A 17,349-nucleotide genomic window follows, 5' to 3' on the forward strand; every position below is an offset into this window, starting at 1 on the left:
ACTGTAATAGCGATCAGCAGACTGCTTGGAACAAGACAGATGACACTATCCAGTCTTTCACTGTGGGAAAAACCTACAGCCTAAACCGGACGAATGTCCTTCAAGCCTGGTTGAAAGTTCTTTCCTCTTGTCTAGGACTATCCTGTTTGGGACACATTTGTCTTTAGAGAATGGAGTCACCAGCAAGGTTGAAAAGGGCAGGTATCAAATTCACATGCCCGAAAGAAGTGCTGGAAAACAATGCTACACAATGAAAATATCCTCCAGAGAGGATCGTTGCTGAGAGGTTACTGTGGGAGCAGTGTCATCCACACTGGTGCTCCAGCTGGCCACTTCTTACTAGCAGTACTTCCTCCCTTTCTGTTTTGAGACAGGAAAAAAAGACCCTCACAATTAATTAAAATCATAGCTTAAGCTACCAGAGATGAGCCAGGGAGTAAAGAGGGAACAAAGCAATTAAGAACTTTCCTGTTAAAAAATCACGAGGCATGCTGTAAAATTCAGAGATTATTGTGCCCCTCAAAAATGCAGCAGAGAGAAGCAGACACTTAAAAGAGTTTTCATTACTTACGTGCCTTTGGCTCCCTTTCAGGATGCCAGGGAACTGGAAACAGCTACAGTAAACGTATTTTCTCTGCGTTTGCCTTTCTTGACAAAACACCTCCAATATTTTGATCTCAAGAATAATCAGCTCTTTTGCATTTCCTTTTCAACTAACTGCAGACTTTTGCAAGTTAAAAATTAATAACAACTTCTCTTCCTCTTTTATTTTTTAAACAAAACCCTTCTGTGCTCTTTTCTGAAAAAAAATGTCTTTTTCCTACAACCTGTGACTATTAGTCTAAATGGCATTCCCACCACTCTTTCTCCTTTCTTTGCAGTAACACAAAACAAATTCCACCACAACAACCTGGTTTGTGGAAACCATTATTCTGGAGATGAAACATTGTGTTGTGTCCTTTACCACTATTATGGGCAGTCAGTCTGTTAGAACATATTGGACGATTATAGGTTAGTCTTTTCAGAGAAAGCCATGGGTTTCAAGTTAGCAGTAGCCATCTATCAATTCTTGAGATTATGCCATGATTTACTGTCACAGCATCATGTGTTCTCTGATTTTCTGCCTCCTGTGAAACATTGTGCTTTCCTTTTCTATTGATGTATCAACTATAATAGTTACAAGCAGCTACAGAAAAATCAATAGTGAACTTTCATTACTGTGCACATAAAGAGTACCATGCTGTGAGAGCACCTAGCTCTTAAATAGTCACCAGCAGTAAGGTACACTACGGATGTTTGTTATTTTGGTCTAAATGAAGAATGTCTGAATTGGAAACAACAAATATCTAGGATTTTTGACACCACCGGATTCTATGTCAAGTTTTCCAGTATGTGATTTTTTTCCGGTGTCAGGTTTGATTTATACTTGCTGTACTGTTATCTATGTATTTTTTTTAATCTAAGGCTGACAGAGGAAATTAATACCAATATAAATTGCTGGGCTGTGTTTAACTGTGAGCTTATTAGGCTTGGTTGGACAGAAGTGGTAAGAACTGTGTTAATCTTTGTTGAACTAGTCTACCTTATCAGTCAAAGCAAGCTGACTGGTGAACAGACCAATAATCTCTGTGTTAAACACAAATGGGATAGAGTTGAAAGAGGCAGCACGGTGTTACCACACACTCAGAGGTGCTCCTAGGACTGTGCACTAGGAAAAGCACTGAGTCGCTTTTCAACACAAGGTTTGGAAAAAATAGCGTAATTTTTGGTTTAAAAATATTTATTTGCCTCTGGGAGTAAATTAACTTCCAATTAGTGAATGTAAATGAAGAAAGGCAAGAACAGTAAGCATGTGAGTGCATTGCCTTGAACAAGCCCGGGCCATTTAGTGTTTCAGGTCATTTCCCCAGCAATTGGGCAGGAGTCCCTGCAGGGCGGGTGGGCAGCTCTGCTGCAGGAGTTAGTGTTACTTGGGTGTTTTGGGAATGTGGTGATTTACAGCTGTAAATGCAGTGGTTGATGCTTAATACCTTAGATTTGAAAGCCTGTGGATTTCCATGAAACTAAAGCATGAGGATGCACATGTGTACATGCACACGTGTACATGTACATGAATTGTATCCTGCCAAATGCATATCCCACTGTCTGCTGTGGCTCCAAGGCTACAGGAAAGAACAATTTCTTGGCTAGTGGGGATCTGGAGCCCTGTAATTCATGCTCCTCCTGTTAAGCCTATGAACTGTGTTGTCTATGGACGCACCTTACCCATACCTGACCAAAACATTTCAGTCTGAGCTGAGCAGTAAGCACAAATCTGGAGTTTTCCTGCTGCTGTTTCTTACTGAGCAATTGAAATGTTAAAAATGTGCTGAGGCAGTACCTTACTGAGAGTGTCCAATCCTTTCTGACCAGGACTTCCCATCAAGAAATCAGAGGTAGCTGAAAAATAAAACTCTCTCCTACAAGCTGCACGTTTGAAATGCAGGTGTAAGAGTATTTCCTCTATTCCTCACTTCCCTACCCTATCTGTTTGATTGATGAGTAACCATGTTGCCAGAGGGACTTTCAGGTGGGCTTTTCTTTAGCTTTTGTATCTATATGTTTAAAAGTTTAAGGAATAAGGATGAAGAACACATCCAGGTCTTTGGAAAAACAGTCCAAAGGCTCTTTTGACACACACTGGGTTCCTCTCCAGTGTTTCCTACAGGCACCACTGACACTTGCAGGCTTGTGTCATTCCATATGCCAAACCATTTCCACAACTAAGCTCAGACATCTAGGACAGTGAAAAGTGAAATTTGCAACTTCCTCTCAGATCAATACACAAAGTCAGAAACAATATGCTCTGAAATAATGCAGCAGAACATTATCTGCCTTAGTTGTGTTTATGGTCCACGAAGGTAATACTGGGAATACTCCTTTGCAAATTTAAGCAAATTCATGGCCTCCTACAGTAGGTGTGGTAGTGATCAGGTGACTGCTACACGCCTGTGCATAATGGGATCAGACTTGTTGGCTCTTTTCATCTAAGCCAGCATGTGTCTTTGTCAGTGCTAATTTGATAGGGTGTTGAAACAGCAGCAGCTTCAGTGTACCATCGTGAGGTGTCTGCAGGTATATTTACATAGAAAATAACTGTAACTGCCCAAAGTAGAGTCCACCTCTTAATAATAGTAAAATTCAAACCTTTCCATAGCAGGCATCATGTATTTGTTTCTACTGCAGTGCTTTCAGGACTAAGCAATTAAATGAAAGCACTTCATTTTATGCTATTTCAGCACAATTATGTCAGAAAATAGTTCTGTTACTGATTTTCACTTCTCATACAGAAGTGCTTACCTTTTTCATGTTCTTTCTAAACTAGAATCAGCTTCCACTGATACACCGTGGTTCAGTGAAAAAGAACTCCAAACTTTGTTAGTGCAAATATTGGCAGACAGAACTGGTAAAACCATGTCTTGAAAAGTCTCATAAAAGGGGAAAAACAGGTTTTTGAAATCAATGACTAAAAGACAATTAGTTCTCACACTAAGCCTTGTCTGAAAATAGTGCAAAAGGCTTAAAACTGAATTATTTGTCAATTATGTTGACAGAAAATCATAGTAAAGTGCTGTACCTCTTAGATTAGCACATCACTAAAACACCTTTGCTTAACTATCTCTCCTTCTCTCAATGAGAATATATTATAATAATTTTTTTCTCCAGTGGGACTTTGGATCTAAACAAAAGAATAAAACCAAACAGCATTCACCCAGAAATAAAAAAGTGGTATGAAGTTCTACCATTATCTGGAAAGCACTATAACGATATAAGCCTAACTGGCTGGTCTAATATTTTTAACCAAGTTCAAAAAAGTTTGAAGTATAATAATTAAATGCAAATACAGTTCTGATCCCAAAGACCAGAAGAATGCCTTTAAGCTAGTATTTATAACAAGAGCTATTCGACTGAGCTCTCTTGTAAATTTTATCATACCTGAGGCAGTTTTCCTCAGTCGATTAGCTGGAAAGCTGAATATATCCTGAGGCAAACCAGACATCTAGTACAGGCTAAATTCAACTACTGGAGCTTAAATTTGGCTTAATATATCCCCACTTGGATCTGCCTGTTTAATTCTCTTTCATATGATAACATTGGTTTATTCATAGTCTGGACTTGCCACCTGAACAAACTGTACCTCATATCTAATTCTAATGGAATAAGAAAACTTTGCAAAAACCACAAAAGTTCCTGACTGAAAATCAAATGCAAATTTGGGATTAAAAACTGTTTTGTGAAGTGACTACAAGATTAGTACAGAGAGATTTTTCCCCAAAGGAGTACTGCTTTTTATGATCATGCATTTTTTATACTCTGCAGAGACAGATGGGCTTTATAAAAGGATAGAGCCTGCTACTCAAAAGGGTTTCAGTGGCAGCTGCATTTCTGTGTTTTAACCTCAGTAGAAATTTATATTCTATATTTTTCCAGAAAATATTTCTATTTCTTCTTTTTGGACTATATCACCCCTTGTTCTAGTTCCAGTGGCAGCGGTAGAAATACCTCTGAGATTAATCTGTTCTGTTATTCCTACTTTAAACAGTACTTGAGTATCAAGAGAGTGATAGAAAGGGAAAGGATAGATAATGTGCAGGCTTCTCCTGAGAGCAATAAAGCCAAATATTCAGAAAAGTTACAAATGTCTAGGCAAAAGCAAAGAAAAATTTTTCTAGGTAAAAGAAAATCTCTCAAAAATTTTCATTCCTTATTTTCCAAATATTCAGCTTCTTCTCATCTAAATAATAGATTTTTTTTTTGCTCCTCTTAAAACTATACCACACTATTTTTGCAATTTGCATATAACACCCTTTCTGCCTCAGTTCGTAACTTCAAGGACTTTGTATGATGTCCCTATCACCATTCCCAGGAACTTCATAAATATTTATGACATCTTAAACTATTCACACCCTACAAATTGTAGGCATTGACAGATAATTCCCTTAAAACACCAACAACCCTGTGTGCTATTGAAGATTAAAATGATGTTGCAGAAATTAACTGGGGAAACTCTTTGGTTCAATAAATTTACATTAAGTCTCATTTTTTATGAAATGTGATACTGTGATACTACTGCTCTGGCTGTAGATTTGCCTGCATGTAAGCATATAAATATATATATATATATATATATATAAAATCTTGCAGATAGCATGATAATTAGCACAATAGTGTTGTTATCTACACTCATTCTAACTGAATATTCAAAGACAAACATTTCTAGGCCAAACATATAATATGACCCTGGGATGAGGTGAGGAGTTCAGAAAAAAATTAGTTTTGACTCTCTTTCTCAGTTTATCTGTGAGACCTTCACTAAATCATTTCTGCCCTAGTTTACCATCGTGTGCTGGCATACAAATATGAATATTCCTTCAGAAGATAGTGGTTACATTTTTTTTTCCTGGAAAAGAGAGACTTAGATGGAGACATTTTATCTAGGATTGATCTGTCATTTACCTTAAGCAGTCACTGGGTCAAATACACAAACAAGCCTGGAAGCAGGCACCAGAAAGCCTTGTTAGCCCAGGCAGGTTCCCTTTCCACTAGTCTACAAAGGCAGGCAGTAAATTTGGGCTAAATCACATAGGGTTAATTTTTTCAGTGCACCAGCAGAGCTTCAACCTGAAGGACACTTTCACTGAGAACAGCCTGTAGCAAGCAATAGCAGAGACCACCCATTGGCATGGTGAGAGATCCCAGTTGTTTGGGGATTTTCCTTGAAGACACAACAGAGCAACTGCTCTCCAAACTCCTGTTCCTCTGTCATGTCTTCAAAGAAAGAAGCAGCTACTCTTTTGTGTGCAACATAATCCCATCAGTGAATGCTTAAGCATGGATTAAAATACCTACAGAATGAACCTTTGGGCAATAGACGGGCTGCCCTCAGTCCCAGATGAGCAAGAGACAAGCAACACGTTTCACTGCTGACCCACAAGGCAGGAGCCAGGCTGGGACAGAACTGCAGGCAGGGAGGGAGCTTTAGAAAGTGAAAGAAAGTGAGGTGGTAGTGGACTTTAAGCATGGCCAAGATGAAGTGCCAGCAGTGGAACCACTGCTTGGGACTGTGGTCTGTCCACGGGACTGTCCCAGCATCTTCTGGGCTGGGCCATAGTTTCATCCCCACTGGCTCTCCACACCCCTGGCTGTGGGGCTGTACCTGGGCGCATTTTTCCCTCACGAGTTTCAGTGAGAAATGCTGGACTTTGTATTTAAGGGTGTACCTGGCTGTGGACTTTGGGACAGGACCTGTGAGCAACTCTTCCATCAGAGGCCTGGCAGGATCTCATTTTATTGTGTTTCAATGACCACCATATCACATATGCCTCATTTGCATGTAATAAGGATGTTGGTTCCTGCGGTGTTGGGACAAGAAGTGAGTGGAGATTTTGTTTGGTTGTTTAACTTCCAAGAGAGCAAATTCAGCCTGAGCTGCTGAAAGTCAAGCAGTTTTATTTTCCTGAGTGATGGCTCCGTAATTACACCAGTCATAAAGATTCAAGAAATCAAATTAAGCTTTGCCATTTGTCTTTACTGGGAGTGTAAGAAAAGAAACAATTGAAAAGTAGCAACCTACTTCCACAGTCGCACAGGGAGAGGAATTCCCCTTATTTCCCCATGTCTCTCTTCCCATTGCAGAGCTAACAGTGGCAAAAGAAATTATAAAATTACTCACAACATCAATAAGCATGGTTCTTAATGGACACCAGGAACTTCTCAGTAAGAATCCATCATTTTACAATCTTTTTAGAACAGAAAACAGGCTTCAATATTTTAAATAGTATCAGAAAGAAGTCTACCACTATAAAGCAATATGAAAACGTTTTAGTTGAGTCTAAGTTGTTCTGAAAGAAACCAAAAGTCCATCAAGATTGAAAACTGAGGGAGTGGAATAGGATCCAGACTAAGAATTACAGCTTGTTCTCGTAAGCATCTTATTCTCACTTTAAAAAGATACACAGTTTTGCCCAACACTTGGGCATGAACGAAATGCTCTGCTATAGAAGAATTTAATAAAGATTTTCAAAATAATGTGCCCTTTATCAGATGTTACATTCAACTGAAAATGAAAATTACTTTATGACTCTAATAAATAGCAATCGACTGTTGCACTGTTACAGATAGCTTAGCCACTGCCAAAAAAGAATCCTAAAGACAGGAAAAGTTTTCTACACATTCGGTTTGGACTTGGGAGTCTTAAAAAAAGTGGTTTTGTTCTCATAGTCTTGAGGTTTTTCAAGGCTTGGAAAGTGCTAAATATATGCAGCTTATCACTGATTAACAAACATCTATCAAGAATTGTTTCCCATGACTTCCAAGTGAGTAATACTCAGCAGAGTCCTGCTGTAATAAAATTGAGGGGAATTTTGCAGTAAGGAGCTTATCTTTACCATAAATCTTCCTTCATTATAGCATTTTGTCTGTCAAGAAGGCTTAACTATAGAATGGCATGCATCTGCCTTCATAACAGATGTGCTATATGGAACTGCTGCTGTTGCCCTTAGTTTCAATGAAGGAGAATTGTGGGTAATTTTCAGAGACTGGCATTTTATCAACCATTACTATACTTGCCTTTAAAAAAAATTTTAGCACATGTCAAAAATCTACGTGTGTTTTCAGTCCTGTAACACACAGATTTTGCAAGGCTAGCAGAAAGTAGGAAAAATATAGTAAAAATGTTTAAATAGAGGAAGGTTCGGTAACATCACCTCAGTCCTGGTTAATTCCCCTTCTTTGAACTACTCTGGGGTAAAAACCTTCATCAGAAGTAACATATTCCATCTTCAAGCTCAAATGGGAATTGGCCTCACACTAAAGCCCCTGATGAGAACCCCAGCCATGTGAGGAGGCACACTGTCGCTTTCCCCGATAAAAGAGAACGTTTCTAGGCAGAGGCAATGCTGCTTCTTAAGCCATGCAGCATGGCTTGAAAGAACAGGCAAACCTCTCAGAGGGCAAGTCTGAAGGCCATCCTGGCCAAAATCACCCTCAGCAGAGTTTGGAAGATATCACCGTTTATCCACGAGCTAATCAGTTGTTCCAAAGAGCTACAAAGGGTTAGAGCCACTGGGTTTCAATAAAGTCCTTAAATGATGAGGCTCATCAGCACCTTCAGGGTGAGGAAGCTCAGGCCTGGGTGGGTAACAAGCCCTAGTGCCTGGAGTATCCATAAGACTGGAAGCAGGCTTGTGAAAGGGAGAAATCCTCTTTCCCATGGAGAGTCCCAAAATCTTATTTCATCCTTGCAATGGTGCAAAACAGAGGCACCTGAGCTGTGTTCACACCTCTTCATTGCTTCATGTAGAAACAGCATCAAATAGATTATATGAGCAGTAACATTTAACCAGCTTTCTCCAGGAAATATTTTGTGCTCCTAAGGAGTTACTGTTTTTCCAAGTTAAATCTCTCATTCTGTTTCATTTTTCTTTTCAAAATTCCCAGACGAAAGGAAACTCTCAATAGATTAGTACACCCCCAAATTTTCTGTATTTCATGTTTGGAATATGAGAGGGAGAAAATCTCTCTGAAACCTAAATATTTTTCCCCTCTAAAGACCAGACCCATTTTGGGGGAAAATATGCAAAAGTGTTCTCCTTGGGCTGAATGTTGTATGCAGTTTCAGCTTAATGCACAGACTTATGGCAGATGTAGAAAATAATCAAAATGGGGGGATATCTGGGAATACTGGCAGATTTTTACTGTGACTGCAGAGCAGATCCTGACACACTATAATACTGTTTTTGTCTTAATCGTCAAAAGTAAGCTACAGAGAACAAAAATTCTTTGTTTGACAGAAAAGCAATTGCTATTTCTTGTAAAACATATAATATATTCCAGAAGACCTAAGGGTTTACTTTTCAATAAGGATAGAAAAAGATGCGCGCCCCACTGTGAGCTCACAGTAAGGCTGTTTCATGTAAAAAGTTGGTAATTAGTCCCTGAGTGAATAAAGTAGAAGAGCTAAGAGACTGATACTTACTGTAGCAACACAAAACACTTTTTCTAGCTGCTAGGATTTAAAGGGTGTGTGGGTGGGAGGGGGGACCTACTCCTACTCATTTAATTTACAAGCATCTAAACTTCAGAAAATGATTTCTTGCATTAAGCTCAAACATGTGTACTTTAAATTGTTACTAACCGATGTAAAGATTGGTAAGAGACATTCCGGTTTAAAAAAAAATAACAGGAATGTGGAATTATGTGGAAGCATAAGGGACGTGCTGTACACATCAGTAGCAGATTTCACGCTCATTGTACACAACTGCCTTCAGCAGTTACACCAGCATGGCTTGATGTCTCATGAAGTTAACTCCTTAGCAGTCAAAGGAAACACTTGTAAAAACTAAATCTGTTTAGCCAGAGTTACATAATAAGTAGTGAGCACAAAACCAAACTCAAACCACAGGAAAACCATCTACTTAAACTCCAAAGTTACTGTTTAATCTCATTTGGATCACTACCAGCTAACACTAAGTACCACCAGCAAAAACTGTGTACCATTTCTTGTTCTACCTGCATAACTTGAAGTTACTGGAAATAACTTAATATTCACATGGTTTCCTTTGTTATTACTCATTTTTATCAGAGCTAGAGTTCATGATTTTCTCTCAAAAAGAACAACATAATTTTTATTGCAACTGTGGGTTCAGCAAACCTATTTCTGATGATGTACAAAATACCATAGGAGAGCTTGAGAGATGACAGTGGAGCTTTACATAGTGCTCTCAGCACATATTCTTTGACTTCTCTCTGTTCAGACTGTCTCATTTGCTTTACTGCAACATTCACTGCTAATGTATACGAGATAAAGTCATATCCAGAGATCTTGGTCACTTCATGGAGACTGACCCCAAATCAGGTTGCCTCTATGTCCTTACGATTGCAGTTGCAGTCCTGGAGGGATCTACACACAAAAGAATTGTGTAGTGGTATCCTAAACTGTAATTACTTGGACTGTCTCTATTTCAGTATAGAAAGTCAGGAAAAATCTACACATTTTCACTGGTTAACTAATAACATCTTGTTTACAAGCACTGAGCCTCACCACAAATAGCAAGAATTTGTTTAGAAGAAAGACGTTAAAAGTATTTCCTCAGGCTGAATGTGGCATAGGAGCCCAGAACTACTTTTTATTTACTGCTAGTATCAATTAGACTTGTTTGTACATCTTGACTTCAGTGCTTATGTTGCCACATGTGAGTATTGAAGGAACTGTCCACTGAGATGAGAAAACAGCACAGACCTTCCCCTGAAGTTCTGCAACTCCCATGGGACTCCTTGAGGCCATATAGCTGACGGGTATATAGGAACACCCCACACTGTGCTGCTACACCCACTGCCAGAAGCCACTGATCCTGTGTTTGGGAATAATACAGATAAAATATTATGCCTCCTCTTGACTTGGAGTATGGTATCAATACAGCTAAAAACAGAAGGTATCTCTAAAAAATATATTAAATTTGCCACTTTTGTAAAAAAATATTAAAGATTCGCAATTCTTAGATTTTGTTTCTTAATCTCTGTAAAATTTTATCTTGTGATTTTTCAATAAATATATAATCCATGCAACAACATTTGAACAGAGGGTAAAAATAACAATGACCCTGGTTTTCCAGGAAGCCAGCACAATTTCATACACAGTACGGCTCAAACAGACAGCAACAGAAAGATGCCCTTTGAATTTAAAGGGGGTTGAATCAGTGAACAGTTTCTAAAACTTCCTGACTTTTAAAGTTATTTTTACAGAGGAAAAGAAGTTCCAAATACTGATTCTGTATTCATCATACATTTTACCTTGCTGTTTAACAGTTTAATCTCCAGCACAGTCCCTGTTTTCTGCGGGAGTTTTTATGTTCTAGCAGTTCATTCATGATTATATTTTGCATCTGAAACAACCTATTTAAATTAATTGTGATAGTTGATACTGTTTCTTTCTTAACTTTATAAAAAGATGCTTAGAACACCCAATTTCTAAACCAGGTTACACTAGCTACAAAATACCTTGGGAGTTTTCTGTAGGTACATAAAGTAATAAACAGCTATATTTTGTGTGAGAAAATGTCCAGTTTAATACATGAAAACATGATTATCCAAAGATCTCCAGAGACACTGGCAAAAAGACTTTGGATAAATGAGTTTGAATAGCTAAGGGACCAGGCATAGCAGCTTTGAAGTTTCCTGTCTTCTTCACTCGGGATAATGTAAAGTTCAGATGATTCTTGCTGGACAGACACCATAATTTAAGTATTACTGGCGAGTTCCTTAAATCAGCTACCAAAATCCTGGTGCATGTTATGTCCCCAGTTCCCAAACAAGCAGCACAAATTCAGGAGTCGCTTGCTTCATTTCCACAGTGAAACTGGGACAGGAAAGAGGCAGGCAATAACAACCACAGCAGGAAACACTTGCCCCGGCTCATGCAGGAGGGAACCCGGCATGCAGCTGGCAGCCAGCACATTCCAGAGGGACTCTTGCTCAAAGCCTTGGGTTCTGGAGGCTGTGCGTGCTGCCACCGGCTGCCACCGGGACCCTTGGCATCTTTCCTACCCTCTTGTTCTAAAGACAATGTTTGCCTCTTCCAGCCACTTCCCTCATGTTCCAGCACGAAGTTATGTGCAGGAACCAGTATTTGCTCTGTTTAAAGCACTTATAGGAGAAGGTGCAGTGAGACCCAATTTACACAGCCTCCCAAGCTCCTGATGGATCGGGTGACCAATGTGTGTTCCTGTTTTGCAAAGGAAAACACTCATTTCCCCACAATCAAAGGCTGGCATTTACAATGAACCAAATTCTGCCAAATTCTCCATCTCCTGTGCTCCGAGAATATCCATAGATGAACAGATCTGTCTATACAAAGTGAATTAGCAGTATAGTTATGCCCAATAGCACCATGCTTTAGCCTTACAAGAAAGTCCTACAGTACTCTACTGATGGTAAAAATGATCAAACACCAACCAAAATAAGATCTCCCAGCGAGTGCACTTTGATCAGTTCCCTCTTCCTGCATTAGAGCAGCACTCTAATTTGCAAGCTTTAGAATAACTTCTACATTCACCAGACATGTTAAAAGACAATTCTATCTGAGTGACTTTTACACAGGGGAGCAAACAATGAGGAGATAATATACTGGCATTTATCTCTGACCAGCATTTCCAGAGCTTGAACTTGCTGTATAGGAACAGAAGATAATCAAACAGAGGCAGAGTGAACAAACTGTACCTGCTGTGCTGATGTAAATGCCCCGTTGTCCAATACCAGAAAAAAAAAAAATCAGTGTTGGATTTCAGAAACCATATGCAGGTTAAAGGGCACCATTCTTATCTAGTATTCCACCCAAAGGACAATGATTTCATTTTATAAAGATCATTAGTCAGTGAAATATATATTTTAGAGAGTTTCTAGTAGGGAATATTATTTTGGCAGTCACTGGAGTGTACCAGATGGTTCATTAACATAGGCTAGACAAGTCAAAGGCTTTCAGAATCATTTAGAAAATGTCAAACAGAAACAAGAACGCTGTCACTTTTTATTAGAATTAACTACATCATACCCTGGACACAGATTTCACCTTGGGTCAGAAAAATTAATACAGAATTATATGAATTGTGTAACATAGTAGGTTAAAGATAGGGCTTCCTCTTGGGACTCATTTGCTAGCAATATATTATGGTCTTCTACTTTAGGAATCCTCAACCTTTCTTTTTGTTAGCTATGAAAAGAGCTGACCTTGCTCAGACTCCATTGGTGTCTAATTGATTTGAGGTATATGCAGAATTTCAACAAGACACTCTACTAAAGCTCTTTTGTGATCATTTTCCCAGGAAAGTTGGCAAAAGGGTTCACTGAATATTCAGCAGCTTGTAAAGTATGCTTTTGTCAGGAGGCAAAAAAAATACATCCATTTAGTGAAACACTGCCTTCATAAACAGGAATTAAAATGCAACTGAATTATTACCTCTTTTTTTTTTTTGTTATCATTCAGATGTCAAAAATCTCGAGAACTTCCAGCTTGTGGAAGGTGTTCAGGAACAAGTGAATGCTGCTCTGCTGGACTACACAATGTGTAATTACCCCCAGCAAACAGACAAATTTGGGCAGCTCCTCCTGCGACTACCAGAAATCCGGGCCATCAGTATGCAGGCCGAAGAATACCTCTATTACAAACACCTGAACGGGGATGTGCCGTGTAATAACCTTCTCATTGAGATGCTGCATGCAAAGAGAGCATAAATTATACCCATTAGAGCTTCTGCTTTCAAGGAAAAAAATTATTCTGAACTGCTCCAAGCAACACTAATTAAAATGTGGTTTTAAGACTTTGCAAAATGGTATAATAATCAAATACTAATAGTAAATAAGTGATGTATCAGGGTATTTGTATTGCAAACTGTGAATCATATGCTACACATCCCCAAAGGAATCTATATAGGACTTTATACTGGAGTGAACTTACCAAGTGGATACCATCACCAATGTCAACATGAAAAAGGACAGAATGATCCTTGTATATTTAACTCTGCTGATTGCCAATATGAAGAAACCTAGGCGAAAAAAACTGATCTGTGCTATTGAGCTAAGATGGTGGGGAATTTGAGTGCACTAAATTCCTTCACTGCATAGAGGACTCATAAAACAGTTACAACAGATGCAAAACTGCATCTCTAGCATCTTCTGTCATCCTTACAAGGACCCAACACTTACTTCTGTGCTAAATGATGTGGCATCCATTCAACAAGCTGTAAGAGAGAGCTGGCCTAGGCCACGCGCTGTGTGCTGTGGCCACCAAACCCTCAGAGACTGGCTCTGACTGTCGGTCTCTGGGGTCTGCAAACCGCTCCTAGGAAGAGTCTGTTATCCAGTTAGCTTGGCATTCTTAACTGTGTTCTGAAGTTTGTTTTGTCATGTGTTCATGTTGTTCTACCAGGCAGTATTCCTCTTCTACTGCTCTTATCAGATAGCTGTTAAGTAGCTACGGAAATATTCCAAAGTAAATTAGCCAATTCAACTGCAAACTCAACCAGGGCAGCACTAAAAGATGGCTCCACTATATCTTCGTGGCTGCTTCCAAATAAAGGAAATGGAGATATTTTAGCCATCCCAAACAACGCATCTTTGACAAGAAAACAGAAATTAGGGCACCAAATACTGATGTTAAAAAAACAAAAATAATTTTTTTTAAAGGAATTTTGTGATAAAAGAAGTGACAAGTGAATTGTACGACCTGATGATGCCATGGAGCGATTAAGAAATCGTCTTTAAAATTGCCAGTAATTTGGAAACTAAATTTCAACTCAAACATCCGAGATCTAATGAAACTTTCTGGTCTTAAAGTTAGGTAATACGCATATTTTACACAAAGAAAGAAGAGTGATACTGCTGTGTCTATGTAGGCCAAAGTCTGCTGCAGAACAAATATTAGAAAAGAACAAACACTTCTCTCTCTGTCCAAATGAGATATCAGTATTAACATGTAGTGCCACAGTTATAAGTCTTGCCTTATTTCATTACCCTTAAAGGTAACTGTGCAGGTGTAGATCAACATACATTTCAAAATAAAGTATTAATCTCTAACATTAACAAAAACATAGTGTTTACATTATTTAGGTCCTGTGGGGAAAAAACTGTGATAAAATTGCAGAGCAGTGATTTCCTTATTATTTCTTTTAAATTGGTAATTATTTTACCAGTACTTAATTACTGTATGTCGTGAGACACTAAAATCAATAGGGGTATTTCATTTTGACTTTAATTTTTGAGATTATTGGCTGCACAATCACTTGTAGAAACTGTATAAAATCCTAATACTTTAATTTTTTTCATGAAGATTGCTGGCTTTTGAATAGTTTATTTATATTGTATATGATAGTTTTCACTGTAGACAATTATGATGCTAATTTATTGTTCTTTGGTTTCATCTTTATATAAGATATAGCCAGAATGAAGAAGCCAAATATATGTGTTTACTGTAGCATGTCTTCAAGTTAGTGGAACATAGTTCAGGGACACAGAAGGGTCTTTACAAATTAAAATCATTCACTTGATTAAATGTCTGTAAATCTTCATAATCCTAAATGTAGTTTATTTAAATCTATTGTAAATTATGTGAGTTATAACTTTTTCTGTTTCATGTGAACTTGAAAAGGTGCATTTCTCTCACTTTTGTCCAATCATTCATACATTGTATACCAAAGACATCAGCTATTACATCTGCATTAGTACAAAGCACACTGTTTTAATTGCCTGTATTAATCAGCTCTAATATTCTGTCCATGCATAGGGTACCAACACAGCAAAGCCAAGCGTCTGCAACTGCTACATGCCTGCCTTGTACCACAGCACACACGTACTGTCCTACAGCCCACCAGCACAGCCCCCTCAGCATGCAGGGCAGATGGAAGCATTATTTAAATACCAGTGTTGTCCCTCAAACAAACAAAATTAACAGTAAAGTGTGGGTGCTGACTGACGGTGGCTGTGAAATACACGAACAAGATAAGTGTGGTCATTCTTTCCTTTCTGAAAGAAAAGCAAAGCATTAATTCAAGTGTTTGCATTCTGTATTTGCTTTTTTTTTTCCTGTTGAAATGCTACAGTGAATCTCACTGAATATTGAGAAAAAAAGATGAAAAACATTTTGCTAACTATTCAGAGCACCATTATCCACATACAGGACAGAAGGATAAAAATAAGAATGTAGAAGAAAGGAACAATTTACATTAATGGAAATGGCTTCAGATAATGTAACATATATTTGCCCGGGGTTCCAAGAATCTCATCATATTGCCCAAAGTACACGAACAAAAAAAACCAAATCACAAAACACCACCGCTCATGTTAATTGTTAACTACTTTGTAACCAAGCATTTTTCTTCTGACTGCCTTATTGATTACAGGATATATTAGTAAAAGCAGACTAAAATTCAAAAGGTTTGGCTTTGGCTGGTTTATTATAGTTGTTCTGTGTTTGTAAACAGACAATCTGTAAAGTCTGATTATTTGTATTACAGATGTTCTGCAGCTGCCTTGGATTTAAATCCATGCAACTCTTAGAATGTGCAGTGAGTTACTTGTTGAAGTTGAAGTTCTCTTACTGTATCAGTGAAATACATATTGTCATGTTAGTTCTTGCCAAGAGTTTCTCATCACCAGTGGAATTATTTTTTTTCAGTATTTCAATAAATATTGATATGCCCGTGCTGAATACTTTATAATTGTCTTTATAATATCATCATTCCACTGAAATGAAGCATCAGTCAAAAATCAGTTACTCAGAAGAGGAGGGGAGAGTAAAATGCAGGAGAAATATGAGCACCAAAAAGAATTTGATATGAGCAGAAGACAGAAGTGTAGAGAACAGCACCTTCAAAAGCTCAGACAGCAATGATGAAATTGCCTAGGCTGAAGCCAAATAAATACAGCTAAAACAGATCAGAAAAGCTGACTCTCTAAATCAGAAAGAGATTTACCACTTAATACTTTCAAATTAATACCTCTGATCTCATACTGCACATGTAATTTTCACTTTACATGTACATAAAGAGTTAAACAGCCAAAGCATCAGGGAGGAAAAATGACAGAACAAAAGAAAATCAGGTAACAGCATCCAGCAGAGCTCAGGATAACCTCTCAGCAATGTAAATACATGGCAGGGCCAGGGGCAAACCCACAGCTTCCAACACAACTGCCAGTGCAGGCTGCCAAGGAGACAGATGTTACTGCTACTAGAGAAAAATATTTTCCTAAAGTTGCCCTCTGGCTCATCTGATTGCTGTTCTGAGAGCAGGGGGTGAAGTGGTCCAAGAGAGCTCGTCAGCTGTACCCTACTGTTTTGAGACCAAGTCCAGTGCTTCCCCTGAACTGTCTGCTAGTTGAAACGGGCTTGTTCTCTCAGGTGCCAAATGTGAATGCTTCAAGGGAAAAAAACAGGGCTATAATTAGTTATTTACAAATCCTGCACTTCAATGAAACAAAGCTGGTTTAGTGTTGCAGAGAAGCAGAGTAAAACACAGAGGATTAGGTGGCTTACAAATGAGGAAGGATTATTTTAACCTTCAGGAATCATAACTGAAACCCATGGTTTTGCAGAAGACCCAGGGGAGATTTCAGGGTTGATATATGTTAGATAGTTTTCCTTACAAGAGATATATTTTGGTGAGATATATTTAGTATACAAATTACATGCCTAAAGTATGAGGGGATTTATTTTTAACTGAGTTTGACACTGCTTCTGGAACAATCTGCTGTATGTTTTTATTGGAAACATGGAAAGAGTGAGTTCAGTGTAACACAGGTCAAGTCAGTAAGATACTTGGT

The 17,349-nt window shown here is 38.4% G+C and overlaps 1 protein-coding gene across 3 annotated transcripts in view; it reads left to right on the forward strand.

Moving 5' to 3' along the window:
- Positions 1-16,244, forward strand: part of NR5A2 (nuclear receptor subfamily 5 group A member 2) — an 87,794-nt gene extending 71,550 nt beyond the window's left edge. For all 3 annotated transcript variants that reach the window (XM_048313345.1, XM_048313347.1, XM_048313346.1), the window contains one exon: positions 13,019-16,244. In XM_048313345.1, the coding sequence (XP_048169302.1) occupies positions 13,019-13,266 (248 nt within the window). In that variant the 3' untranslated portion in view covers positions 13,267-16,244. The remainder of the gene's footprint in view (positions 1-13,018) is intronic.
- The last annotated feature ends 1,105 nt before the right edge of the window (positions 16,245-17,349 follow it).

Source organism: Corvus hawaiiensis, chromosome 9 (genome assembly GCF_020740725.1).
Source record: "Corvus hawaiiensis isolate bCorHaw1 chromosome 9, bCorHaw1.pri.cur, whole genome shotgun sequence".
In the NCBI taxonomy this organism is placed as follows: domain Eukaryota; kingdom Metazoa; phylum Chordata; class Aves; order Passeriformes; family Corvidae; genus Corvus; species Corvus hawaiiensis.